General features: G+C 51.7%; 1 protein-coding gene across 13 annotated transcripts in view; it reads right to left on the reverse strand.

Annotated features, from left to right (window-relative positions):
* Window positions 1-22,592, reverse strand: part of Lrp8 (LDL receptor related protein 8) — a 71,189-nt gene extending 48,597 nt beyond the window's left edge. For all 13 annotated transcript variants that reach the window (XM_042682363.1, XM_042682377.1, XM_042682353.1 and 10 more), the window contains exons 1-2: window positions 22,484-22,592; window positions 21,545-21,664 (exon numbers count right to left, since the gene is read on the reverse strand). In XM_042682363.1, the coding sequence (XP_042538297.1) occupies window positions 21,545-21,664; window positions 22,484-22,586 (223 nt within the window). In that variant the 5' untranslated portion in view covers window positions 22,587-22,592. The remainder of the gene's footprint in view (window positions 1-21,544; window positions 21,665-22,483) is intronic.
* Window positions 22,593-27,496: the final 4,904 nt, after the last annotated feature.

Below are 27,496 nucleotides of genomic sequence, written 5' to 3' on the forward strand. Positions count from 1 at the left end.
ACCAGACCTACTCCCTTCCCCCCCCCCCCCCCCCGAGCCCCAGCCACCTTGACTTATGCAGCTCCAGCACACAGGAAGACCCTTCATCCGTGGCAAAACTCTTCACCCTCAAGATCAGCAAGCATCATCATGTCTACACACTTGACCAAGCAGAACTGAGTGACCCTGACCAGCCCATGGCCTGTGAGGAAACATGAGTAAGTCTGACTGCCCACCTTGGTGCTTATGTAGAATATCCACCCCAGGCAGCACTGGAGAATGCCCTTCCAGGCAATGCTACCCAGCTGCCAAATAGAGTTCTACAGCCCTGCTGGCCATAGTTCATCTCCCTGCCGACAGGCAGGAGCCCTCTTTCAGATGACAGGAAACCTTGGGACGTCACCCCAGTGGCTCAGCAAGTGTGTGGCATACGGCTCAGTCACCTCTTGGAGCAGGGCCCAGGGGGATGCAAACCCTTGCCAGTTCAGGGCTGACATGATGGTAGAAAAATTCTTCATGAAGCTTTTCTAGGAAGTTCCACAAGCCAGGCTTAGGCTGGAGGAGCCCTGGGCACCATTCCAGACTATCCTGACCTCGAGCACAACTTGGACGAGCCCTTTACTGTTACTCTGCCTTAGTCTCCTTGTCTAGTCCTTGTTGAGGAAGGAGGCGGGTTCCACACGTACCCTTTCAGGGCTCACCTCAGGTGTCTCAGAGGTGAGAGGGAAAGGGACAGATGGAGGCAGAGCTTTCTAGGTGTGAAGGGCAGTGGTGGGTGGTGTGGGCCAATGTGGTCAGCACCTGCGTCGGGAAGGGAGGCAGGTATGTAACTGTAAGATGAGAACAGCCAAACACAAGGCTCAGGTAGGCACCCAAAACAGGGGCTCAGCTTAGGGATAGGCACCATGGGGAGCTCAGGGGACACCGAGTCTGCCTGATTGGGAAACTCAAGAGTTCAAAAGGAAAAATGAGGGGTGACTTTCCTTCACAGAGTTTATCACCCAACCGAGGAGAGAAGGACCCCCAATATATCAGCCACAGCCCAAAACAAGATGGATGGTCTTGGTTAGAATCAAAGGTAGAGAAGTCACTGTGCACTGAAGAGTCTCACTCCCCTTCTGTGTCCAGCCACGGAACAAGGGCACACAGAACAAGGAGGCAGCAGGGAGGAGGGGCCGCTGCCTACAAGAGGCCTTAAGTTGGAACTCAAAGAAAGGGATACTTTCTTTGCTATACAAGCACTCTGTCACTTGAGTCATGGTTGTCACCAGTCTTTTTGCTTTTAGTTATTTTTCAGAGAGTCTCATACTGTTTGCTCAGACTAGTCTTAGACTTTGATCCTACAACCTACACCTCTTACGTAGCTGGGATTATAGGCATGTGCACTATGCTTGGCCTTGTTTCTGCCTTCTTGGTGTGATTAGAATGAAATGGAGCTCATTGTTTGAAGCCCTTTTCCCCAAGTATAGGTTCCTGTGGGGAAGTGGATACATGTGGCCCACTGCAGATTCCTGAAGGATTCTGTCTCAGGCCCGAGTTCTCACTAAGATCCATGAATCACACTGGGCTAGTTGTGAGTTCCATCCATTCAAGAAAATTCCAGCCTGTGTGCAGCCACAGCGGTGCTAACAGCACTGACTCCTATAAATTGGGGCTGAGAGCTAAAGGATGTGCTGGACAGTGAGATTAAACAGTAAACGGTAGGACATAGAAGCAGGGAGTGCCTTGACAGTGGGGCTCTTTACTCTATTGCTTACCATCACCACTTCCCAGCTGGGGGACTTTGGGGTTGCTTTCTGCTGAGTGAGAAAGGGCTGGAATCAGCCGGTAGGAGCTTGGCCTAGGCCCCAAGGTGCTGAGAGGTCCCAGTCTCCAGGGAACACAGTGGAGAGGCACAGGAGGAACTTTAGAGCCACCTTGTCAAACCCTGGAACTCTGCACACAAGAAAAATGAGATCCAAGAAGCCTGGGCTGCCCTGGGGTCACCCTCCCAAGGCAACCTCAGCTAAGTAATTATGCTCCTCTTAAGACCCAGCCATGGAATAGAACTGTACCTTCAGAGATTCATGGAATCACAAAAGAGCCACAGACTCTCCACATCTCAAGAGAGGACCTTAGCATCTTTAAATGTACAATCTCCAAGTACTCAGACCTACTCTGTTGGAACATTAGTACTGTGGAGTCACAGAGACCCTCAGACTCAACCAAAACAGAATCTAGAAGTCTGGAGTCCCAGGATCTAGTCCAGGTGGCACAAATGACAATGCCACCCCTCCCCCAGCCTTGCCAGCACAGGAATCCTGTTCCCAGTGCTGACATATGGCCGTTCTGCCCTCGAATGAGCGCAGCCACAGGGGCCCCAGTCAGCTGTGCCGGCTAGAGGCTGCACACGTTCCCTCCCGAACAGGGAGGGAAATAAGTTCTCAACAGGAGACCCCCACTCTGTACAAATGGATTTTTCACCCTCCTTGTTCTTTGGCTCTGGTCAGAAAGATTCCCAGGGAAGTGGACAGGAGCCAAGAGCTGCCTCGAAATGACTTTAACCAGCAGACAGGCTGGTAATAGGTTTCGGTGGGAAAAAAGGAAGGAGAGGCACGATTAATTCCAACTTGCTATTCGATAAAGGAAATTAAAGCATAATACTGAAGAGGCAGCAGTTCTATTAACCTGTGTGGAATACCAATGACTTCAAGCTTCTGGAAATTGCTAGAAATAAAGAGAAAACCCTAAAAGAGAGTGTGATTGTGGCTCAGGGCTCATCTGGATTAGGCTGTTTGTTTGCCCTGGCACCCTAATGATGGGAATGAAGGAAAATTCCCCGTTTCCTGGGAGACGGCAATGCCAAGGTGGGGGAGGAAAGGCAGGCCCACGCGTAGCCACTGGTCTGCTTGGCAAATGTTCAGCGCAGAGGGGTCCCCAGGCCCTTATAGGAGAGCTCAGTGCAGGCACTGCTAGGTCCTCCGGGCCACCCTTGTCCAACCCTCTCCTGTGTTTGTCTACATCCTGAGTTCTGAAGCCTGGGATAACCAGCTTCTGTCCATTTCCCATCTTAACTGGAAAGTCTCAGGTCTCTACTGTGAAAGCCAAGGAATCAAGCAGGGGGCTTACTGTGTGCTGGGCTCCCTACCAGGTACCGGCAAGCCTGCAGTGAGGGAAGATCTTCAGGGGTTGATGCTTTGCTTCAAGATTTAGTATTAGCATTGGGCCTGGGAGACCCAGGGCTCGGGGTGCTGGCTCCCTGGGAAGGCTGCTCCACTATAACTGGTATGGGCATCCTAGAAATATTCTGCTGTGCAGGACAATTCCACTCACCTTGGTCTTTTCTTCAGTAAACAGAGGTTTGAAAAATCATAGTCTGTTATGTGTTATCTGTCAAGCCCTCCTCCAACCAGGAGCAGGGCTTCAGTCCTGCTTTTGTCCTGCCTACCATGTGATATCAGGCAAGTTACTTGGTTTCTCTGAGCCTGTTGTTGCCGTGTCTAAAAGTATGATGGTAAATCTTTACTTGCAGAGTGGTTTATTGTGAGATCCCATGTAACAAACACCCAGGTCTCACACAGGGCCTGGCATGCAGGAATAACTGAAGGAAGTTCTTCCTTCTGCTCATCAACCAGCTACAGCACCCTACCTTTAGATGTTGTTTGCATTCAGTAGGCCTTCAAGCTGTTTGATTGTGTGTGTGTGTGTGTGTGTGTGTGTGTGTGTTGTTGTTGTTGTTGTTTTTGGTCAGTCATGGGGCTTGAACTCCGGGCCTGGGTACTGTCCCTCAGCTCTTCGGCTCAAGGCGAGCACTCTACCACTTGAGCCACAGCGCCACTTCTCGTTTTCTGGTGGTTAATTGGAGATAAGAGTCTCAAGGACTTTCCTGCCTGGGCTGGCTTTGAACTGCGATCCTCAGATCTCAGACTCCTGAGTAGCTAGGATTATAGGTGTGAGCCATCGGCACCCAGCTATTTGATAGTTTTTAAAGGGAGTCTGACCTCCTTTGTGCTGGACCATTGGGCTCTTCTCTGACTTAGTTTCTCCAGGTAGAAGAGAAAGAAAAGTTGAAGTGGGAAGAATTAGTACCAGGTAGCCACCCGGGCTCCCAGAACAGGCAGCTTCAGAAGCAGCTGCCTAGCTAATCCCACAGTGACTCTAACCCCAGATGGCACAGAGCCAGACTGGCCAGCCAAGATGCACCAGGAGTGTGTAAGGCCCTACTACCCACTTCCCTTCGGCCTCCACCCCTGCTCCTAGAGAACCAGGTCCTCTAGAGTTACCTCTCCATCATCTGCAGGGAACGAGCCTAGGGAGGGCATGTGGGGGGAAAGAAGGGAACCAGAAGATGCCCAGCTACCCACTTCTAGGTGAAAAGTGAGCCTGCCCAAGCAAGAGCCTGCAGGAGGCCCGGGGGCAGAGAGGAAGATGATCACACCTCCCTAATTCTTTGGGAGTTGAGCGTGGAGGAACCCTTCTCTATTTACTGGGGGGGTCTCCCATGGCTTTATGTGGCATTGAAATCTCCTTCCTCTAAGTTATATCTACCTCTTGTATCTCTTTTATTTCCAGTCACAATGTTATGGTACCAAGAAAAAAGCTAGAAAGGTTGGATGCTGGTCCCAGTTCTACCTCTTAGTTGCTATGTGGCGTTTAGCAAAAACTTGTCTTTTCTGGGCCTCAGTGCTTCAGTTTGATGAGGTGAGCCACACTGTTCTCTAAGCTTGTTCTTATTCTAGTTCATTGACTGCCATGAGCCCCGTGTTCTAGACGAAGCTGGAGGGCAGTACTAGCCCACCAGGCAAATGGCTCTGAGGAATAGTTCAGGTCTAGTCTGCAAGGATGGGCCTACATCCTGGCCTGCTCCCCTAGAAAACTCTAGGGACACGTGGACTTGGGCTGTGGCCCTGGCCTGATCACAGAATGGTGGCTGTCTCTGGCTCAGGGCCTCATCTGTCCCCATCACTGTATCTTGCGGCTTACTGAGCCTTTTGTATATATCCTAATATAGCTCTTCCAACTACCCTGAGAGGCTTAGAGAAACATCTCAGGGGTTCAGATCATGCAGCAAACCAATGGACAATTGGGCCCAGCATTCTTCAGTAACCTAGCTACCTCCTCCTCTGTGGACCGAGGACACAGAGGATCTGCAATGGGAATTCTGAAGCTGACCCTGGCAACCCTGAGGAGTAGAGGTGACACATTCAGGAACCTCTCAGAGCCACCATGAAAGTCTTACAGTATAAAAGATGCCCAAAGCACAATGTGCAGCCAGAGCAGTAAAAGCATCATCCAGCGAGCCCTGGGTCTGGGCTCCAGTCCCTCTACACAATGGCTCCATGCTTGGGCAGGTCTGGCCTCCCCATCTGTCAAACAAGCAGCAAGTATTCCCATCCTTCACTCCACCCAAAGGACAGCTGTGCTCTTGCCAAAACTATCCCATCCTGCCTTCTGCCCAGCCCATCTGTGACCATCACCTCTGCCAGGAGGGCTCCAGAGGCCCACTCCCTTTTAGCACACAGCTCAGCTTGACTTGCTACATCCATAAGTCAGGCCTGGGCACAGACCACAAGTACAGAAATGTGCTTAGACAGATAGGCAGGCCCCTGGGCACAGGCCCACAACACATGCACATGCATATGGGCACACATGCACAGAAGCACATGCCACTTGCACACTCAGATATGTGCCACATACTGAACAAACATACTCAAGACACACATGCCACAGTATGCATACACTGTAGCATACAGCCACATACCCACACATATACAGGTGGGTTCACAGGACACACACACACACACACACACACACACACACACACACACACACACACACACCACTGCATGCATACATTTTCCTGCTTTTCCTAGGATAGCCAGATGGTGGGATTCTCCCACAGGGCTATCATTTAATGCTCTAATTAATTTTTTAAAAATTCTAGGTACTCAAAGCTTGGGTTTGTTCCAAATGTTCCAGGCATGGCCCAGCCTAAGGCCAAGGAGGAGGGGATGGTACTGCATCCAGGCCTTCCCTCCCCCACCTCCACTGGTAGGTAGAACCTTGCTAACCAAGGAGTGGAGTCAAGGGCTGCCAGTCTACAATGTGAGCTTGACATCTGTTCTAAGGGTACCCTCAGAAATCATCTGTCCTGGACTGAATACAAAAGACAGGGATAGAGGTGGATGATTCTGTCAGACTGCACTGCAGTGTGATGGGGTGAGCCCACACAGAAGTGACTGGAGACTGCACATTCAGGTCCAAACCCACTACTGTGTGCAGAGCACACTCAAAGGAGGAAACTGAAGAGAGTGAGAGGTGTATGAAGTCCAGATATCTTCCAGACAGGAATGAGGCAGAAGTGAAAGCCTTGCCTCTAAGAAGACAGTTTGCTCCCAACAGACTAGAGTTCATCTTTACCCAGGTCTCTTGGGGAGCCTACCCTGCCCCCTTTGTTTGAGCTAGAGGGTCCCAGGGGTACAAGCTAGCATGATCTGAGCATCCTTTGCCCTCTAGCCCTTTCTTGATGCAGTCTTTCTGCTAAGTGTTAGGGAAAACTGAGCAATAAATTTACCGCCTTGCTTATGAGTAATTGAAAGTCAGGAGCTCTGCATAAGCAGAGCGTTGAATTAACAAGGCTTAATTAACACGAATGTTGTGACAGATCTCAACCTGAGTTGGGAAATCCCCCATCCTCAAACCTAGGCCCTCGCCGCACTTCCCTGCTCACGTGGGAAGTGAGAGGCGTGGGGAGGGCTCCCAGAGCTGCTTGATGGATGTGATGGGAACTGCCTCTTTCCCAGGATTTGGAGGGAACTGGGATGTGGAGGCAAACAGGAGATCAGATTAGGAAGCCAGGAGTCTCCAAAGGAGGCTCCATACACTCCAAAGGAGCTCTCACACACTGTCCCTTTACTGGCTCACACATGGGTCTTGGGAAGCTAGAGGCTACTGTCCCTGTCTCACAGACCAGGTGACTTCTGATGAGACTCCCTACCCCTCTGTGCCTTGCCACCCCTGTTGGCTAAAGGAACAGGGAAAACTCCTCATAAAGCTGTTAAAGGACATGAGGTCAAGGTGCTCAAGACCTTCACCCCACCCAAGAAGTATCTCAGGAGCTTCAGTGAGTGATCACAGATTCTGTGATCCTCATTGCATTCAACTCTCACCATCAGCCCTCTGAGATGGGGTTTGCCAGGACCCATGGACAGGAGAGGTTATCTGCCCAACTCATGCTGTGTGACCTTGGTGAGTAAGTCGCACTGTGAGCAGGGGTGAGAGGGCCACAGCCACGCTACACTCTCTGGCAGGACCCTTTGAGGAATCCGAAGAGCCACAAAGCCTCCCTGAGATGGGCACAAGGCCAGGCAACAGTGTCTGAAGGATAAATTTGTGGCTGAGGAAAAGTGTGCCCTTGGGTGGTGAGCAGTCATCTACCACAGGCCCAGAGGCCTGTGTTCTAATCACAGAGACTTAACTGAACCATCACATCCTAATGGCCAGCCAGCATCAGGCTCTGAGGAAGAGAATGTGACAGGAAGTGTACACCTCTGCTCGTGGGACTGATGCCACTATCTGTTCATCCCATCTTTGTCCAGGGTCCCAGGCAGCTCTGGCCTAGGCTAACGTATCATTAATGACTGCTGTTATTAATACTAATGGCAAGACACCTCTGACCAGAACCAACTTCTTAGCAATAGCAGGAAGAAGACCCAGCCCCACCTACGTACTACAGCTCCACCACTCAGGCCCAGCTGTTCCCCTGCCTATACCTCAGGTCCCTGTAAAGGCCAGTGACCTGTTCTGGTAGTTCAAGTGTCTTCGGCTTTGGCTCAGCCACAATGGATCTATACCCTGACCTCCAGGGACAGGAGGGACTCTGGGCCCTGGGTTCATAGGTTCCAAATGAGGAATAACCAGCAGTTATCTTGAGCAGCAGGCTCACCCCTAACTACTTGTGTGTGTGTGTGTGTGTGTGCGCGCGTGCACACGCGTGCGCGCGCACACACACACACACACACACACCCCTAGCAGTTCCTGGGGAATGGGCTCAGAGGAGTCCCAGCCAGACCACCAGCTGCTTCCCCCTCCCCATACAAACGCTGGCCACAAAGCACCCTCCCCCAACTCTGCCCGCCTGCGGTGACAGCCTCTTGGCACCCGTTCTCCCCTTCCCTCCATCTGTCAGGAGTTGGTGTAGACAGACTGTGAGAACCACAAGAGGAAGTTGCAATGCTGCTTGGACACCCCCCTCCTCCCCAGAATGCCCCCCTTCCCCTCCCCCCTCCCCTCCCCCTCCTGTGTGTGTGTCTCTCTCCCCTTCCATCTGTCTCCATCGTTTCCTACTGATGAGGACATTGACAGAGTGGCCATGTGGAGGGGAAGAGGATGAGCCAGCCAGCAACCCAGCTAATAACCAATACAACCACAGCACAGCCATCTGAACTCTCTTCACCCCAGCTATCCAGGTGTCAGCATCGGTGGGAAGGAGGGCTCTATGTCCTCATCTGTACAGTGGGTATGGTAATTCCATCTGGGTCTACCTCTCAAGAATTACCATGAGTCAGGAAATCACATGTGGAAGGGCTTTGTCCACAGCAGAGCCTCATATGAGACAAATGGACAATATCCCCAGCAGTTTCCTATTTTATGTGGGACCAAGGATCTCAGTGCTGCCTTCATCTCAGGAGTAGGAAGGCCAGAATGGGGCCTGGGCACAGAAATGTGTTTCTGCAGAGTGTCAATGGAAACAGGAACACAGGCAGTCCTGTAGCTGCTATGATTCTCATAACTTACGGAAGTGAGCAGGGCAGGTGTGGAAACCAAGGCCCAGTGCTAAAGAGGTAGTATTCGAGGCAGACTTCAGTCAGTGGCAGCTTTCCACATGAGCAGCCTTCCCAGGATGCTCTGTTTCTTCCAAAGTATCAAGAAGAAACCAGCTTCTTGTTTTTAAGCTTGAGATGCCCAGCTGGTATGAGGATACACAAGGAATGGGGAAGCCCTGCTGTAGAGCTCCAGGAGCAGCTAAGGCTTGCAGGGCACAAGGGGACTACATGAGAGAGCATGAGACTTGTCATCAGGGGCATGGCAGGGGCATGGCTGGAGCAGAGTTCCAGAGTCTGGGGTGATGGATGCGAGACCTGGGCCTGTAGAAGACACAAGTACGTTAGGTGGTGAAGGGCTCTATTAAGCCCTAAGCCTGTAAGGACTGAGTCACTCAGGATGTTGGACCACTCCAGGGACTGGGGGGAGAGAGGGGGAGTCCAAGAAGGGAAAGGTGGTGTGAGTGGAGAAGCAGCTTGGACTGGCAGGTAACAGGCAGAGGAAGAATCTAAGGACTTGGGAACTATGACAGGTGAGGACTCAGGGCAGAAGAAAAGGGTATGACAATTCCCAGGCTCCTGACCAATGCTGTCAATGCCCTGGACTAGTAGAAGGGGCTGGAAGAGGCCCAGCCACAAGCCCCACACAGACATGAGCACGGCTGCTCAGCTGTCCAGGAAGCCAAACTGTAAGGAGGTCACCTTTGCCTGAGGGCACAGCACATCTGTCCTTGTCCTCTACTTCCCAAAGCCCTAGAAGGTCAGCCACAGTTACAGGAGACAGCAAACACCATTAGCACCTGAGACTGGGTGCTCCACAGGCCCTACAGTGGGAGGTCAGAGAAGTGAAGGTCTCAGGGAGGAAGGGCCATCACAGTCTAACCTGTCCCTGGTGGGGGCAGAGGGGCTGTGGCAGAGACTCAGGGCAGGCTTGGGGTGAGGGTAAGGAGCAGTCTCTGTAAGCTGAGATCAGAGAGGACGTGGATCCTATGGAAGAATTGATTTCCAGCAGTGGGACAGTCTGGCACAGAGAGGGGCAGCGATCTGTTAGTGAGCTCCGTGTCCCTGGGGCACTGGACCCTCACCCACTCCCACCGCTGAGGCAGGGCTTTGGCTAACCAAGGATGCTGCCTAGCCCAAGATTCACAGCTCACGCATTCATTCTCTCTGCACATTTTCCCCAGGGCCTGCTCTATGCTAGGACAGCAGCTGTAGGGCCAGGTATAGCAGAACCAAAGAAGCCTCCTCTCTCAGCCCTCTCCACCCTGAATGATAAGGCTGAACAGGGCAGGGGACAGAGATGGAGACAAGTCTGACCCTTCAGCCCTGACTTCCATGCTCCAAATCACAGGTATGTTTCCTTCCCTCTTTCTGGGCATATCTGGTGTGTGGGGTGGGGAGTCCTAGACACCTGAAAATTCTTCTTGTACCACCACCTTAGGTCCCCAAGGCTCTGGGCTCATTTCTGAATGAGGTCCCTGAAAGGACTCTCCATAATAAACTGGGCCAATAAGTTCCAGCCTGGAGCCACAGGAGAGGAAGGGGGATAAAGAAATCTATCTGGGGGCTCCCTGACTCCTCTCACCCTACCCAGCAGCACAGCAGTCCAGTACAGGAGGAGGCCTCAGAAGGAAAGATGGCAGACTTCAGAATAAGGCTCACCAGTCTCAGACCAAGCATGGCTGTATAGGTACTGTTCTAAGTGTTACTGTAATCCATCTGCCATCACGGCATCAGGTAAATCTCTTGAGGATTTTCATATCTATGGCTCCCACCTGGTCATACATGAAACAGAGGTTTGGGGAGTCAGGCTCAAAAAGGAAGGTGCTGAGCCCAAATGCTAAATACTGCCCCAAAGTGGCTCAAATACTAATCTAATCCTAACTCCCTCCCCAAATAAAACCAGAGACCGAGCAGCATATTGGGGCAGGGACTTTCCCAGGTCACACAGTAGTAAGTCAGTGACAAGGTGAAGTGCTCTGGTTCTTAGGCATAAGGCTGAGAACCTAGGAAATGGCTTCAGCACAGAACTCAAGAGTAGAAGCCCACGGCTAGAGAGAGGGAAGGCACAGCCCCCAGGAGAGGAAATGCCAAGGACAAGGGGGGAAGAGTGACCACACAATCTGGTGACTTCTGCCCTGTTTGTGCCAATTCATGATGTAGGAAGGAAGGGCTGAGAGTTGTCTGGTACTTTACACAGGCAAGGAATTACCTAGTCTCCACACTGGACAGAGTCTTAAGTTCAGGCTCGGAGACTTGTTCTGTACTTCTCAACTAGGCAACAGAAGAGTGGCAGCTGGAACCTGGGTCAGGCTGACATTGCAGAGGCTTTGCTAGCCCTACATCCCTCTCTTAACCCAGGCAGCAGGCAATAGAGGTAGGCAGGGAGTAGAGAGATGGAAGGAGACAAAAGAGTGTCTCATAGGCAGCCAGTATAAAGTCTGCTTTGGCCAGCTCACAGGTATTAAAACATCAGCCCAGTTAGAGCTCAGAAAAAAAATAAACAGGCAAAACCCTTTGAGTAGACGTAAGCTCTGCTAATGAACACTTGATTCTGGCTTTCTATGTCCTTTGTGTGAGGGGATACAGCATGACCCCTGTTTCTAACCCTAAACCTCCTGGACCTCAGGAAACAGTGGCTCCTTGGAGCCCCCAGACCTGGGATCTAGCCATAGAGGACCTCGGCTTCTATAACTAGCCTGTTTTTTGTTTGTTTGTTTTTTGTTTTTTTTTCCAGGAGAAAATAACAGAATCCTAAAGAATCAGGGCTGAGAGGGGCTCAGAGACACCCCACTTCCAACAAGTAGAGACCACCAGAGGGGTAAGGCCTGCCAAATGGCCATTCAGCAAGGAGGGAGCAGAGATGAGCCCGTGGCCTGGACTACAGTTATTTAAAACAACTTTAGCCCTCAGGGTGGAGCCAGACAGCACACTGCAGGCTGTGGACAGGGCACAGAGGCTGCCATGGCCCTGGGACAGGCTGTGAACAGAGACTGCAGGCACCTTTCCAGCTGCAAATAATTCCCTGCCACAACAGCCTGGTAGGGGGCTTTGGCTAAGATTGGGCCGCCTTGGGTGTGGGAAGTAGTGGATCACTGGCCCCAGGGCTTCCTTGTATGCAGAAAGGGTCACTTCCCTCTTGGTACACATTCTCTCTTCTCAAGCACATGCATAACACATACTCATGGCCAAGAAGGGGCTCTGAGGGTGATGGGGCAGCAGATGGCAGCTCAGAGTCCATCCAGGAAGTAGGGGAGCAGGTGAGTGCTGGTTTGAATATTCCTGGATTCAGGCCACTAGGAAAGCCCACCCGGCCTCCAGCTATGCAGCCAGGCAGCTTAATCTGGGCCTGATGGGGCCTTCTCTGCCTCTCATCAGCTGCCATGTCTCTGAGGTCAACCAGAAGCTGTTGTGAACCAGTACCCAGGGCCACCCAGGAAGCAGCCATGCTGGGGTCCCACCGCACATGGAAGCAGATGGAACGATTGCTGTAGACCCTCCTAGGCACTACTGCTGTCCCAGCAACCAAGTCTTCGTCACTGGCCAGATGACCTACATCTCTCCTGCTGTTATCGCAACAGTTGTCCTCTTGCTGTGACCTTCTTGGAGGATGAGGGAGGAGGGAAGCATCTGCTGGCTATGCTACCCACATTCCCTGTGTAGGAATCACGGGTTTGGAAAGTGGGTAGGAAGACTCCTTTCCAGGGCTAGACTCTGAACCTTCAGCCTGCAAACCTCCACCTCTGGCTCGCTATCTACTCCAGGATGGCTCACTAGGCTCTGGGCTTCTCTCCATTTCCTCCATCTTTTCACTGCATTCATTCCAACTAGGAGTCCAAAAGTATATGTGAAGGAAATGGTCTCAGGACAGAATTCTGGAAGTGGACCCTAAAAAGTCTGGCTGCCCTCTGTCTGCCAGAAATCCAGTCCATTATGCCAGCTACATGCCCCTCCCCCCCATCTCTACCTAGGCAGTAGGAAACTCCAGGGACACAAGTCCAAAGCCCAAAAAGAAGGGCTGGGGGCAGAGCAGGTGGACCAAAGCAGTGAATATGGGGAAGTAAATTCAGATAGGGTGATCCAGTTGCCCAGGTCATACAGCACATGACAGAGCAGTCCCTTCCATGCCACAGGGAAGATGAGTTCCACCAAGAATGAGGCACAGTTGTATTCACTTCTGCTTTTTTTTTTTTGTTTGTTTAAATCGGGGGTGTGAGAAGTCCTTGGGGGAAGACATAGTTGCCTTTTCTCCTGGCTTTGCTTTGTATGACCTAGATATGGCTATTTTGTCTGTGTCACGGGACTGTGCTTAGGGAATAGAAAGGTCTTTGGCTGTCTGCCTGTGGGGGGTGGGGGGAGTAGGAGAGGGGGCACATAGTGGGTGTTAGGGAAAGATGAGAAAGTCTCTTCTGAAGAGAGCACCATGGCAAAGACAGACATTCACACTCAAGGATTCCTTTCTTAAGAAGTCATACTTTTTTGGTGTTTTGGGTTTTCCTTCCTGCCTGCCTGCCTGCCTGCCTGCCTGCCTTCCTTCCTTCCTTCCTTCCTTCCTTCCTTCCTTCCTTCCTTCCTTCCTGCCTTCCTTCCTTCCTTCCTTCCTTCCTTCCTCCTCCCCTCTCTCTATCCCTCCCTTCCTTCCTTTCTCTTTCTTTTTTGTGGAGAGGTAGGAAAGGGAAAGACAAGGTCTTACTATGTAGCCCAGGTTGGCCTTGGACCCGTGGTTCTCCTGCCTTAGACTGGTAAGTGAGGGGATTATAGGCATCTGCCACTACATCCAACTTTAACTTTTCATTGTTGCTGTTGGTCATGGGGCTTGATCAGGGCTTGGGTATTGTTCCTGAGCTTCTTCACTCAAGGCTAGCACTCTATGACTTTGAGCCAAAACACCACTTCTGGTTTTCTGGTGGTTAATTGAAGATAAGAGTTTCATGGACTTTCCTGCCTAGGCTGGCTTCAAACTGCGGTCCTCAGATCTCAACCTCCTGAGTAGTTAGGATTACAGGTGTGAACCACCTACATCTGGCACTGTTTTTGTTTTTGTTTTTAATTTTCAAAATTTTTGATAGGGCCGGGAGCATTGATACCAGGACACTGAGTTATTTTCCCAGCCCTACTTTTTTGTATGTGTATGTGTTGGTATCAATGCTTGAACTCAGGCCTTTATGATCTTGCTCAACTTTTGTATTCATGACAGCATTCTAACACTAAGCCATGTCTCTAGTTCTGTCATTTTTACTGGTTAGTCTCTATCCTCCAGGTATCACCCTCCTGAGTAATTAGGATTACAAGCCTGAGCCACAGGTGTTTGACCTAATTTTATTATTATTATTGCTGTTGTTGTTGTTATTGCAAGTATGAAATTACTTATACATCATCTGAAACAGTAAGTTTTGGATCCAGATTTACCAAGTCCCATGGCCTCCCTGAGCTTTAACTTTCTTATCAAGAAGATACCATAAAGGCTGGGAAGGTGGCTCAGTGGTAGAGCGCTTGCCTTGCATGCCTGAGGCCCTGGGTTCGATTCCTCAGCATCACATAAGCAAAAAGAAAAAAAGCCGGAAGTGGTGCTGTGGCTCAAGTGGTAGAGTGCTAGCCTTGAGCTGAAGAGCTAAGGGACAGCGCCCAGACCCAGAGTTCAGGCCCCACGACCGGACCCCCCCCCCAAAAAAAAAAAACAAAAAGAAGATTCCATTAATACTATCTCAGTACTATCCTGTTTCTCAAGCACACCGCAAGAGGCACAAACTGGAAAAGGTCACACTGGTTGTGACTGGCTGATGGCTAGAAACTGAAATAGTCTCTTTAGAGTGTCAGAGATAAAGTCCCTGTGGCACCTAAGGGCCATTGACCAGGGCAAAATGGTAATCACAAGACCAATTCTATGAATCTCACACGAGCAGTTTCCAGGAGGCTTTGGGTGGTTTATCCTTCTGCTTTGCTATGATCCACAAGGCAGTATGTGGAGGCAGTTAGAGGCCCTGAGAACTGCAAGGACTTCCTCCTCTCCCAAGTTACCTGAGGACATTCACGGAGCCTGGCATTATCCTGAGTTCTGCACTCCCAAAATGGCCAGGCCTGGCTCTTCTATTCTGTGGACCCCTGAGCTGGGCCCCATCAGATATAGAGGTCAGAGGTCAGAGGGAGAGCAGTAGTGAGGGGCCCACTGTGAGGACTGAGAAGGCTTTCCTGAAGGTCCTTGGGCCCTCTGGAACCACTCTAGCTTAAAGTCACTCTAGCTCAGAAGTCAATGACATAAGACAGCTTGTGAGAAAAGAAGCAGAATCACAGGTCTGGTAATTAAATACCTGTGGGACAGAGGAGTGGGGGTCTAGCTAATGCTTCATGGGCACTTCAGGGGCTAGTTAGTGCTACTCAGGAGGAAACCAGCATATGCTAGTAGGGACTAGGAAAGGGACAGCTGGGATGCCTACAGAAGGGAGGCACAATACACCCACGTGTCACATGCATTGTTGTTGTGACTGGGATGTGTGAATACCTGTCTCTTCCTTTCCCTTGTGTCAGACTCTGCAGACAGGTAGCAGTGGTTCAGTCCTGCCTGAAGCAAGTGACTTTAGCTTCTGGAGCTTTCCTCTATGAAGTGCAGTCTCCAGACTTAAACTCCAGCAGTGAGAGTGCCCAGGAACTCTTTCTTTCTTTCCTTTTTTTTTTTTTTTTGTCAGTCATGGGGCTTGAACTCTGGGCTTGGGTGCTGTGCCTGCGCTCTTTAGCTCAAGACGAGCACTCTACCGCTTGAGCCACCGGTTTTCTGGTAGTTTATTGGAGATAAGAGTCTCACGGACTTTCCTGCCTGGGCTGGCTTTGAACCTCGATTCTCAGATCTCAGATTTCTGAGTATGTGGGATTATAGGCGTGAGCCACCGGCGCCCGACTGGAACTCTTTCTTGTTAATATTTTTATTATTACATTACATTACATTATTACTTTAAATGATCTCCCATCTGTCTATAGACAGGTAGAGTCTGACAGAGGCAGTGGCAAGGCTAAGGTCCCCATACTGGAGCACAAAGCTCTGTGCTTCAGGAAGTCTGTGTCTGCCCAAGAATATTTGGCTCCATGATTCAGAGGGGACCAGTGAGGGTAGTTGTGGCAGATGCGTGTGCGTGGCAGTGGTGGAAGGAGGCACACACGCTGTCCAGCCTTTAGTCCCACTCAGCTCAGGAGTTGAGTACTCTACTTTCTGAGAAGTCCCTCTGACACTTGGATCCAGGGCCTCAGTTTTACTCTCTGTAGCCTGGGGCTAAGGAGTCTACAGGATGAGCAGTAAACAGACTGGGGGCCAGGAAGCAGCCACAGCCACGTGACAACAGACAGGGTGGGGGGATAGCAGTGGGATGACACTCCCTGGGTTCACTCATATCAAGGACACATCACCAGGTCTCAGCTTTTCTTTCTGTATAGCACTGCAGCCTTTTCAGCTGAGGCTGGAAAAAGGTGGTTTTGTGTGGGAGGACTACTCTTCAAGCCAGAAATCTGCAGCCCATGGAAATATTGCTGGGTACCATCCTGACCATCAGAATAGAAAGCATAAGGGAAGCTTCTGGGCTTTAGATGAAGTGGACCTGAGCAAATCCAGCACTACTGGCTAAATGCATCTCCTCTCTGAGTCTGTGCTGCAACATCTTTAAATGGGAAGAAACAACAACAACAAAACGGCTTTCATATGTCACATGTTCTAAGTAGTAAAGTCAGCAAAATGCCCAACATGCTCCAGGCATGGGGACCAGCCAATAACTCAATATCTATTGCTAGTAAATCTGTAGAGGGAGACAAGGTTCCTCTGTGTCCAACACAAGGCTGACAGGTGAAGGATCTGAGATTGAGATAGAGTGTAGCTCAAGGACTGGAGGACAGGGTCAGGAAGGGCATCTGTCAGGCCTTCAGAGACTGGATGGCCTGGATGTGTGGGGAGGTGTCATCAGCCTCTTAGAGCTGGGGCCTCCAGACTGACTCTATACCTCATGCCCTCCCACAGCTCCAGGGCGGCCTTTCTGGAACACTGTGGACCCGGAGGCATGTCCATGCTCCTCCCCAGGACTAGGAGAGTATCTGCTAGGTTTCACCCAGAGGGACACCTGCTCCATCAAGTCATAGAGGTTCTTATTCTTCTCCTCTCCCTCCCCATGGAGGTCCCTCCCTGGCTTCACCTGATGACAGCATTTCCCCAAGAAGCAAAGCTGTCAACTCAGCTGCCTGCAGGTAGCTGGGCAGAAAGAATCCCAGCAGCTCTGGCCCAGTTGTAGCTCTGACTCCTAGCAGGCCTCAGAAACTAGGAGCTCCCAGAGGGGACTCAGACTCAGCAGGGCCCTGGAAGGCTAATGGAAGATGTTTGGCAAACACTCCCATGGCCGTGTGGGACCAACCCATGGGCACAGGCCTGGGCTTCGAATCAAGGGAAGCTTGACGCCCTCTGGCACACCCACAGTGGCTTCTGGTACAGTCAGGAGGAAAGAAACAGGAGGGTAAAGAGTTCCTGTTCCTTCTAGGGCCCCAGGCTACTAAGTTGATCATTGAGACCAACCAGTTCTATTGGACTTGTTTCTTCCCTAGTTCTTCCTCAGACTGCTATTTGCCACTATCAGGCCCTGCTGAGGCTGAGTGACTTGGGACCACTCCACAGAAACTTGCCAACCCTTTGGCTAAGACCAGCAGCTCCTGAAGGAGCCTTGAGAATCATGTGTAAGTAGTGGGGGAAGCATGGCTCCAATGTAACTTGGGAAGAGTAGGGGAAACAGCCTTTACAGCCAGGTGCCCAGGATGCTCAGTGAAACCAAGACTCCTCCCTATTGCCTCCTGTTCACCAAGCATAGGCTCTCACTTAGTCCTCACATCTCTAAGAAAGGACTATTGCCACCCCATGCTATTAGGTCAGGCAGTGACAACTGGGGGGAAAACCAGGTATGTCCAATCCAAGGCTATACCAAATTGAGATTTCAACCTTGGTCCTTACGTCTCTTATTTCAAATCCTGTATCTCAGCTTGGGAGGAGGGTGTGACAGGGAAGGCTTCCTAGAGGAAGTAACACCTGTACCAGATCTTCTAAGATGACAAAATGAATGTAGCCAGTGTGTAGGTAGGAAGGAAAGAAGGTCTCTGCCCCTCACCAGACCTATGACAAGATTCCCCACATATATAACCAAAGATTGGGCACATAAGAAGGCATAGGTTCTATGGTTGTGTGTTTCACAGTTCCTTTGTGTTCTAAGCCTTCGTAAGCTGGGGATGATGATTAAGGTTCTCACTGAGTTGTCCCATTTGACAAACTAGAGGAGCCCTGGGAGCTAAGTGTGAGACCTTGGCAATGTGCCTGGCCTGTAGCAAATGCTCAGTGCTATCCAGTGTATGGTTATCACTCCAGGAGTAAAAGCCTGGCCAGAGACCAGAATCCCACTTCTATCCCCACACACACACCAGGAGCAACAGGAAAACAAGACCTAGTGGCCAGCAGGTCTACGTGCCCTAGGTCCACAGGCAGCCAAGAATCCCACCAGACTTCCCTTTCTTAGGCCTGGCCCTCTGGCTTCCAGCCCTTTCCTCCACTTTGAAGGTCCTCTGATCTGGAAACTGAAGCCCCAAGAGCTCTTCCGTTCCTCATCCTGCTAGCTCTGTCTCCAAAGGATCCACAATGTAGCTAAGGATCAAGACTTAGAAGACCTCAGTTAAGAGTTCCAGATCTAACCCATGGGAGAGTCATATCACTTTTCCAGCCTCAGTTGTCCTCTATACTGTAGAGAGATGGCCATCTATTTTTAAATGGTAAGTACTGAGGTACTTAAAGCTGGTACTAGCTATCAGTTTTCAGGGGGCTAGCTCAGCTGCTCCGTCCTCCAGGAAGTCTTTCTTGGCTTCCTTAACACAAAAAGCCTGCCAGGACATCAGCCTTCTGATTACTCAGGGACTGTGCTCTGGCCCCATCAGGAGCCTGAACTCATTTTGCCTCACAGGGACTTTACTTACAAATTCCATCCCCCAACTTGTAGCCCAGAGGTAGAGAGGTCAGGCCCTCTAGTGGAGAGAGCATGCACCAAGGAAGGTGGCAATGGTAGGTCAGGGTGCTCAGGGAGGAGCCAGCAGCCTGGAAGACAGAACAGTGATGCTCAATCTGGACAGGTGACTCTGAATGGGGGGCCTTAGTGGCAAAGGAGGTTTATTAAGACCTTAGTGGGTCAAGTGATGGTGGTTGACGCCTATAATCCTAGCTACTCAGAAGTCTAAGATCTGAGGATTGAGGTACAAAGCCAGCCCGGGCAGACAAATTCTCAAGACACTCATCTTCAATTAACTAATGAATGTGACTCAACAAAAGTGGTAGAGCACCCGCAGTGATCGAAAAGGCCAAGCAACAGCAGTCTGAGTTCAACCTCTAGGACAAAAATAAATAAATAAATGCCTTAGCAGTGAGGACCCTCCTTCCTCCTCTCTTCTTCACCTTTCCTGGGAGAAGCCTTCATCTACAATATAGCATAGGTTGGTTGGACCACTATCCTGTGTAGCAGATAAGGAAATAGGCTAGTATGACTTTTCTGATTGACAAGGTATTGCCATCACCTTGTCTAAGCCAAGCCCTTTCCACTGATAGCTAATGACATAGGCACTAACTATGCCTATCCATGACTCTACCCCACCCTCACATTGGTCACTCTTTCCATTCCACCCGGGGCTATCCAAAGCCACTCTGTTACTACAATATCTTGCCTAGAGCCACACACACTAAGATGAAAAGCAACAGGCCTAACACTTAACATATAGCTTTCCAGCTTCTAGATCCTTCCATATCACACCACAGCAGTCAGTGCCCAAGCTAGGATGCAGGCAGAGATCTTGACCAACCTCTGTAAATCTGTGTCCTCTTAGGCAAATCAAATTAAGCCGGTGTCCTTATCTATAAAGCAGAATGACAAGAAAAGCTTCCTGTCTGAATTTACAGCCACTTTCTCAGACTGCTGTTATAAAGAGCCAAGGAGGAGGTAGGGATTCAGCTCAGCAATCAAGTGGTTGCCTGGCCTGTGCAAGCACCCAGGTTCAATCCCAACCCAGCACCATAAAACACAACAAAAAAATCAGGCAAGGGGATAAAGTGCAGTCAGTCCAGGAACTGTTTCTGTTTGCCCACCCCTACCTCAACACCATCCTCTAAGGACACTACAATAATTCCCAGGCATTTGACCCAACCATAGCCATTTTCATAACTTCAGAAGAACTAGGACATGGTCAGGATTGTGATTAGCTAAGGACTCTGGGAGCAGATGCTCAAGTTCAGGCTCCTACTTAGCAGTTCAGTCACATAGCTCTAGTAACTGAAGCCTGGGTGTATCAGTGTTTGGTCTGTACAAGAAAGAAGAGCAGAGGAGTTTGTATAAGGTAACCATTAGCCCAGTGTTCTGTAGTTAGTGGGCAGCACGTGTCTCATTACTTCCAATGACACTTCTAGAATTATTCCTCAACACAGTCCTGAAAGGCCACTAGGCACCAATGATCAGCCCAAGTGGCCAGGTGAGTGGGGAAACTGAGGCACGTGGAAACAATGTGGTCAAGTCACAGGGCCCACTCTAGGCTAGGTCAGAGTGAAACGTAAGGCTGACTGGTCAAAAAAAAAATCAAAAGAACTCAGGTACCCAACTGACAGTGTGCTGCGGCAATGTGGCGCTACTCCCTTCCTGTGCAGGGTGAGTGCGTGTGCCTCTGCCCTGAATGCTCTCCTTCCTTGCCCCAGGGCTCCCAAGCTGGTGGGCTGATCCCGCGTGCCCGGTGTTAGCACACTGCTGGCCTGGGTAATGATAACCGAGTAACTGCCTGGGTTTGTGTTTCTGGAAGAGACACGTTTTTCTGTTCTTGGAATTACCTTCCTTCCTTCCTTGTGGGTCCTGCCTGCTCACGCCTTCAGCACCCACAGATCCCTGCAACCCGGCTCACAGGAGAAGGAAATTAAATTCAGTTGTGCAAACAGCACGTTGAGCAAAGGCAGCAGCAGCAGAGGGTTCACGCTCCGCCTCGGGTTCCTATAACCCCTTCCAGGAAACAAACCCTTCCTTATGGTCCCCCCCTTCCGGGTGGCCCGTGACACACCCCGAGGCGGGGCTGGCGCGGGAGACCGGTCGGAGGATGGTTTTAAAAAGGTCTTCACGGTGACTAGACAGAAAAGCAGCGGGAGGCGGCGCCTAGCCTGCACCTTCCAACCCGAGGACGCACGCGGGCGAAGCGGCCTGGGCGGGGCCCCCACAGCCCCACAGCCAGGGCTGCGGGAATACTACACACCCGCCCGCTCCACGATTGGTGGCTCCGGCCACGGAGGCCTGTGGGGTGGTCCCTGCCCAGCCAATCAGGGGACCCGGAGAGCCCATTCATTCACAAAAACCCGAGCAGGGAAAGGAGCGCGGCTCGGCCCTGAGCGGCGTGGAACTTTGAGACACGCGCACGGCCGGTGGGGGCGCAGGCTACCGGGTCGCCGGTGGGTGGACGCTTGCAGGGACGGCTGCGTCCCCGACCACAGTTCCTGCGCCCCGGAGCCCAGCGCGCCCCGGGGCACCTCGCCCTGGGCTCCACCCCAGGCTCCACTAGGACACGCCTGCAGCTCGGCGCCCCGCCGGTAGCTAAGAGCCACCCCGCCCGAGGAAAAGAGGGGCGGCCTTGAGCAGGTGGCCCCGTGGAAGCGGCAGCCAAGTGGAATCGAAGCGCGGCGCTCCCCTCGCCCCCCCGCACTGTGCCGGCCACCCGAGTCTGCGCGCCCGGGGCTGGGCACTCACGGCAGTCGTCCTCGTCACTGTTGTCCGAACAGTCGTCGTCCTCGTCGCATCTCCACACCGAGGGGATGCAGCGCCCGTTCCGACACCGGAACTGATCCACTTCGCACTCCTTGGCCGGTCCTGTGGGAGTCGGAGGCAGGGGGGAGGGGTCGTGAGGTGGGTCAGCAGGTTCGAGTCCCGCTCTCCACCACGCAGCCCCGGACGCCAGGGATACGCTGTGGCGAAGGAAAAGGGACGATACTGGAGATCGGGGTGGGGAGGGGAGGAGGGGGCAGGTTGCGCTTCGGACACCTTTGACCCAGGAGGAGGGGTGGGGGCTCTGGGTTTCTCGGGTGTCCGGCCTCTCGGTGGCAGGGCAAGAAAAGCTCGTATTTAAGAGTGGGTGACACACGACTTGGATACACCTCCCGTCAGACACACTTCGGCCGCACACATGGCCCGCAGTCAGAGATCCGCGCGGACCCCGCTCGCGGGGAGCCCCGATCCACGCGCGACACGCGCGCCGGGCGCCCAGGCTCGCCCCCTCCCCTCCATCAGCCATCTCCCCGCCCCTCGCCGGGGTCCTCGGAAACGCATTGTCAGGAGGGGAGGCGGCGAGGCTGCGCTGGTCGGCGCGGCCGAGCGCGCTCGTCAGCCCCCCAGGCTGCGAGACCGCGAATGACCACCGCCACCGCCACCTTCCCGCAAAGTTCACCGCCGCCCGGCGCTCCCCCCGCCCCGCGCCCATCCTCCCAGAGCCCGGTGCCCGCAGGGCAAAGCTCTCCGCACGAGGAGCCGCGGGCGGAGGAGCCAGGGCAAATCCAGGCGCAGCCCGGGCCAGTAAAGCGCCTTCCTCCGGGGAACCTCGCGCCGACCCATCCACCCCCCGCCCCCCGCCCCGACCTCCAGGCCGCGCTTTGTTGGCGGCGCAGAGCCGGGCCCCGGACTCGCAGAACGCACCTTGGCCGTCAGGCAGCGGATCCGCCGCCGCCGCCGCCGCGAGATGCTGGAGGAACAGCAGCATCACCAGCGGCCGGAGCGCGCCCCGTGCCGGGCGGCCCATGGCGGGCCCGGGGCACCGGCCGCCGCGCCCCGCGCCCCCTGCACCGCTGCCGAACCTCAGCCCGCTGAGTCCTCGCCGCGGCGCCGGGGCTGCCGCTGCCCCCGCCGCCGCCGCCGCCACCGCTGCCGCCCGCCCCGGCTCCTCGGCTGCATTTCAAGCAGGTTCGGTGACGCTCGGCGGCGGGGCGGGCTCAGGCTGGGCGCGCGGCCCCGGCCCTGGGCTGCCGCCGCCGGCGCGCGCGCTCCCTCCCGCCGCAGCCTCCGCCCTGCGCTCCGCCCGCCGTCGCCGCCTTCGCCTCCTCTGCTCCCCCGCCCTCCGCTGTCGCTCGCCGGTCCCACTCACCGCCCGCTGGAGAGCGGGGCGCTGCAGACGAGGGGTGAGCCAGGCCAGGCCTCTTGGCCCTGAAAGAAGCAGGTCCGAGGAAAGCGGCCTTGGCCTCGAGGAGGAGGCGACAAGCTGATCTGAAGGGGGAGGTGGGGGACGCACCAAAAGAAATGCCAGCCGCAGGCCTGTGCGGTGTGCGGTGCGGGTGAGCAGCACAGGGCTAGGGGATGGGACCCTGAGCTATTCTGATGCCGGGTAGCTGGGGTTTGGGGCAGGACCTCTGCGCCTGTCCTAGCTGCTCTCAGTGCCCATGTGCGTCTGTGTGTTACACCCACGATCGCGGGCAAGGGTGTGAGGCAGGTGGCATGGGTCCAGTGAACACTGTTGTTCATTCACATTTAGTCTTTCCCCCATGGCCCAAGGCAGAGGAACAATCAGGGGCCCACAGGGATGACAAGGTGATGCCTACTGTGATGGAGAAAAGGCCAGGAGGGTCCCCCACAGGGATCTCAGCTGCAAGGGGCCACAACCTCGGTTTGCTCCACTAGCCCTGGAACAAAGGGACCGCCTGTGGAGGACAGCAGCCCCACTCGCCCACTTCATGGTGTGGGCTGTGGAGAGCAGAGCATGTGACTACCCTTCAGCCACCTGCTCATGAGCCTGCACTGATGGTACAACCTTCTTTACAGAAGGAGGTTTGAGGGCATTGACCACCAACCAGGACCAGCTTGCAGGTGCAAGCCCATCGTTAGGTTACCCCTCCCTCCATTTCCCTTTCTCCACCATGGAAGGCTAGGAACTATGAACCCTAGGCCTGGAAACCACCCAATCTCAGCAGATTCCAGAGTCCCATGACTCTCTTCAAAGGACAGCCGGTGGCCATGACTGTAGCACCTCCACAGGGAAAGACATTTAACCTAATCAAGAGACCCTGAGTAGTCCTTTCATGATCCCTTGGGTGTCCAGTCACTCAACAGGAGTATCCAGCCTCTGATCTCATCCTTGGGGTGCAGCCCCAGAGAGATCGCTGGCTAGTAGTGATAGATCATTAACAATGACATGGTCACAAAGACTTATGGAGTACCTCTTGTATGTCCAACGCAGTTCAGGCCTCAATGATACCTCACAGAAATAGATAACTTCCCTCTCAGCCTTCCTAGAGATTGTGTCTTAGTTGGGAGGAACACAAAAGCAAGCAAGCAAAAGAGAGAGAGAGGGGCAGATTTCAGAGTATTATAATTGCTCTGGTAAAAATAAGTTGGGGTATGAGAAGATGGGGTAACTTTTAGAGAAAGTGTGACATTTCACTGACTGGCAAGAAGGAACCTGATCACATGAAGACTAGGTGTAATTTTGGTAGAGAGAATGCAAGATAGGAACTTGACAGTGGGCTAGAGTCTGGTGATTGGGTACGCAGTACTGGAGGGCTTTGCAGGCCGCATGATGTCCACTGTGGCATGGTGATCAAAGCAGGCCTGGACTGTGGATGGAACTGGGATGGAACCCTCCTGCAGCCAGGGATTGAATCAGTCCTCTGCCCCTCCCCCACTCTGCAGTCTTAGGAAAGTCCCCCTCTGACCTCAGTTACCCCATCTGTAAAATAGAAGAAACAATAGTCTCAAAGTTTCACTTCAGCTCTAAGACTTGGGCATGGAGAAGTTCAGAGGCAGCAAATGGATTAAGAGCACTGACACTGACTAACCCAGTGTCACACAGGACTGCTCTGAGGGCTCTATTAGATGAAATTGTATATGAGTAGCATCCAAAAATACATTCAGAGCACAATAAATCTTATATTGTTACTATGATCCAAACATAATTCCCAGTTCAAAAATGCAGGATGGCTTCCCAACACCAGGAAGCCTTTGCTTACATGATCTACCCTCATGTCAAATTGCCAGAATAGGCTACTCTGTCCCTCCACAGCCCCCTCAACAGAGGGTCTCCTGTCTTCCCTTACTTCCATCTAGGCTAGAACTCTTCCCTGGGTCCCCACAGTCTCTGGCTTCCATTTGTCACAGCCTGGATCACCCTGGATAACTATCCCAGAGAGCAGGATTTGTCTCTGTCTTTGTCTAGGAGGAGGGTGTTTTCAGAGGATAAATATAAAGCTTGGTATATAACAAGTATTAGATGATATTTGAGTGAGGGAAAAGGTTAAAAAGACCACTTCAAATAATAACGATAGCTAATATTTATTGTATACTAAAATGGGAGTCAGGCACTGTTCCGAGTACCTCAGTTTCTTGTGCCCATTCGATTCCTACCTCTCTAGGCAGCAAGGTTTTTGTTCATACTGTTTTTATAAGTTGGTAAATGACAGAGAGGTCACACAGCCATGACATGATAGAGCCAGCATTGGACCCAAACAATGAACTGGGACTTATCCAGGCACCTAAACTGGTTAAGTCCTGTGAAAGGGAGAGGGAGAAAGCCCAGGACAAAAGGGCCTAGAATGGCTTTGCCACCCAGACAAGTCCCTGTCCTGAGCCAACCTCTATCTTGAGGCATAGGCTGAGTTAAACATATGGGCCCTACTTGCTTATATGTTTCAAGAGAAAAATTCCCAAACCCCAGTGCACTGAGTTCTCCAGACATAGACATAGGTGACCCTCCAGCTGCTGTCAGCATGGCTCCTGCCCTTGTCACACCTCCATGTCCAGCCTCAGAATCACCAGAGGTTCAGCAGCCCTGTTCCTTACTCTACCTCTAAGAAATAAGTTGCAGGACTTTGTCAGATTTCACCCTCTGCCTATATCACTATTGTAGAGCTGCCTTTGTTCATCCTTAGAGTCTCCATTCATGTCTCCCCCTCTAGGGAGGAGCTTGAACTGCATAGGGAGACCTTATCTCAAAAGAAAAGCCAGGCGCTGATGGCTCATACCTGTTATCCTAGCTATGCAGGAGCTATGCTATAGCAGATCTGAGGACTGGGTTCAAAACTAGGACAGGCAGAAAAGTATGTGAGTCTCTTATCTGCAAGTAACCAGCAGAAAGCTGGAAGTAGAGCTGTTGCTCAAGTGGTAGAGTGCCAGCCATGAATGGAAAAAGCTTAGGGATAGCATCCAAGCCCTGAGTTCAAGCCCCAGGAATAAAAAAAAAAAAAAAACAAAGAGGGGCTAGGAATGTGGCCTAGTGGTGGAGTGCTTGTGTAGCATGCATGAAGCCCTAGGTTTGATGCCTCAGTACCACATAAAAAGAAAAAGCCAGAAGTGGTGCTGTGGCTCCAGTGGTAGAGTGCTGGCCTTGAGCAAATGAAGCTCAGGGACAGTGCCCAGGCCCTGAGTTCAAGCCCTAGGACTGGAAAAAAGAAAAGAGAGAGAGAGAGAGAGAAATATAAAAAGAAAACTCTGGATGTTCTAGTCCCATCTGTAAAATGGCTTAGTATTTGCACATAATTTGGGCATACTCTCCTGAATAGTAATTTCTAGACTACTTAGAAAACCTAATACAATGTACATGCTATGTATATTGTTTCTGTATTGTGTTGTTTAGGACTAAGGACAAGAAAAAAAAGTTTGTACATGTTCAATACAGAAGCAATTTTTTTTCTCATATTTTTCTATCCATGGTTGGTTGAATCTAGGGATGTGGAACCCATGGAAATAAAGAGCCAACTTGATTTTCCTTAAATCCTTTCACTTAATAAACTCAGCTTCATCGGAAGCCATAATCTCCATGAAATCACAGGTTTGATATGCTAATTGCACTTTCCAATGCACATGAATGTGTGGCTATGCTAGCAAACAATGGGCCTGTATCCATGCAAATGTGTCTTCTCTCTCAAAGAGATGCTCTGAGAGCCCCTATTTGTCTTGGGGAGAGGGATGGAGTGCAGTAGTCATGACTATACTAGCCATGATGGCTACTGTTCCTCAAGGTGATATGAAGGTGACCCAGGCCCTGGGTGCCCACATCCTGGTCATATAACCTTCTAGAGCAGGTCAGCAGTTTTCAGTTTGCTTTTGATTTAGGTTACTTTTTACTTTCTATTCTTAAAGTTGCACCTAGTTTAGAGATCCAAATTGTTTGCAAGGTTTTGTAAAAAAAACAAAAAATTAAGTTATTCACTCCATTTCCTTCTCCCTAGAGGCTACTGTTTTCTCCTCCTAGCTGAATCCTCTGGTCTGCTCTGCCACATCATTAAATAACTCACCTCTCTCTCCTTCTCTCTCTGTCTCTGTCTCTGTCTCTCTCTCTGTTTCTTGATCTTCAGCTTTAGGCACTATCTTTTCACTTCTCACTGTGAAGATGAAGACTTAGCTTTCACATATATTCCAACACCACCCAAATACACCCCCTCTCTGAGTCATACCCATTACCCATCCTGCCAATGTGATTGTGACTGTCATTTGAAAGGTTTTTAAATGTTAAAAAATATTGCTATTATTTGTGTCTTGTTTTTGTATGCTCTTCCTGCCTCAGCCTCCCAAGTGCTGGGATTGCGGGTGTGAGCTACAAAGCTCAGTCTTTGTTTTATTTCTTTGGAGAATCACTATGCTGTTTTCCACAGTGACAGTGCCATTTCATTTCCCTACCAACAGCATTTCAAATTCTCCCCATTCTGGCCAATGCTTATTATTATT

Source organism: Dipodomys spectabilis, unplaced genomic scaffold, assembly GCF_019054845.1.
Source record: "Dipodomys spectabilis isolate Male_0828 unplaced genomic scaffold, ASM1905484v1 ptg000002l, whole genome shotgun sequence".
NCBI lineage: Eukaryota > Metazoa > Chordata > Mammalia > Rodentia > Heteromyidae > Dipodomys > Dipodomys spectabilis.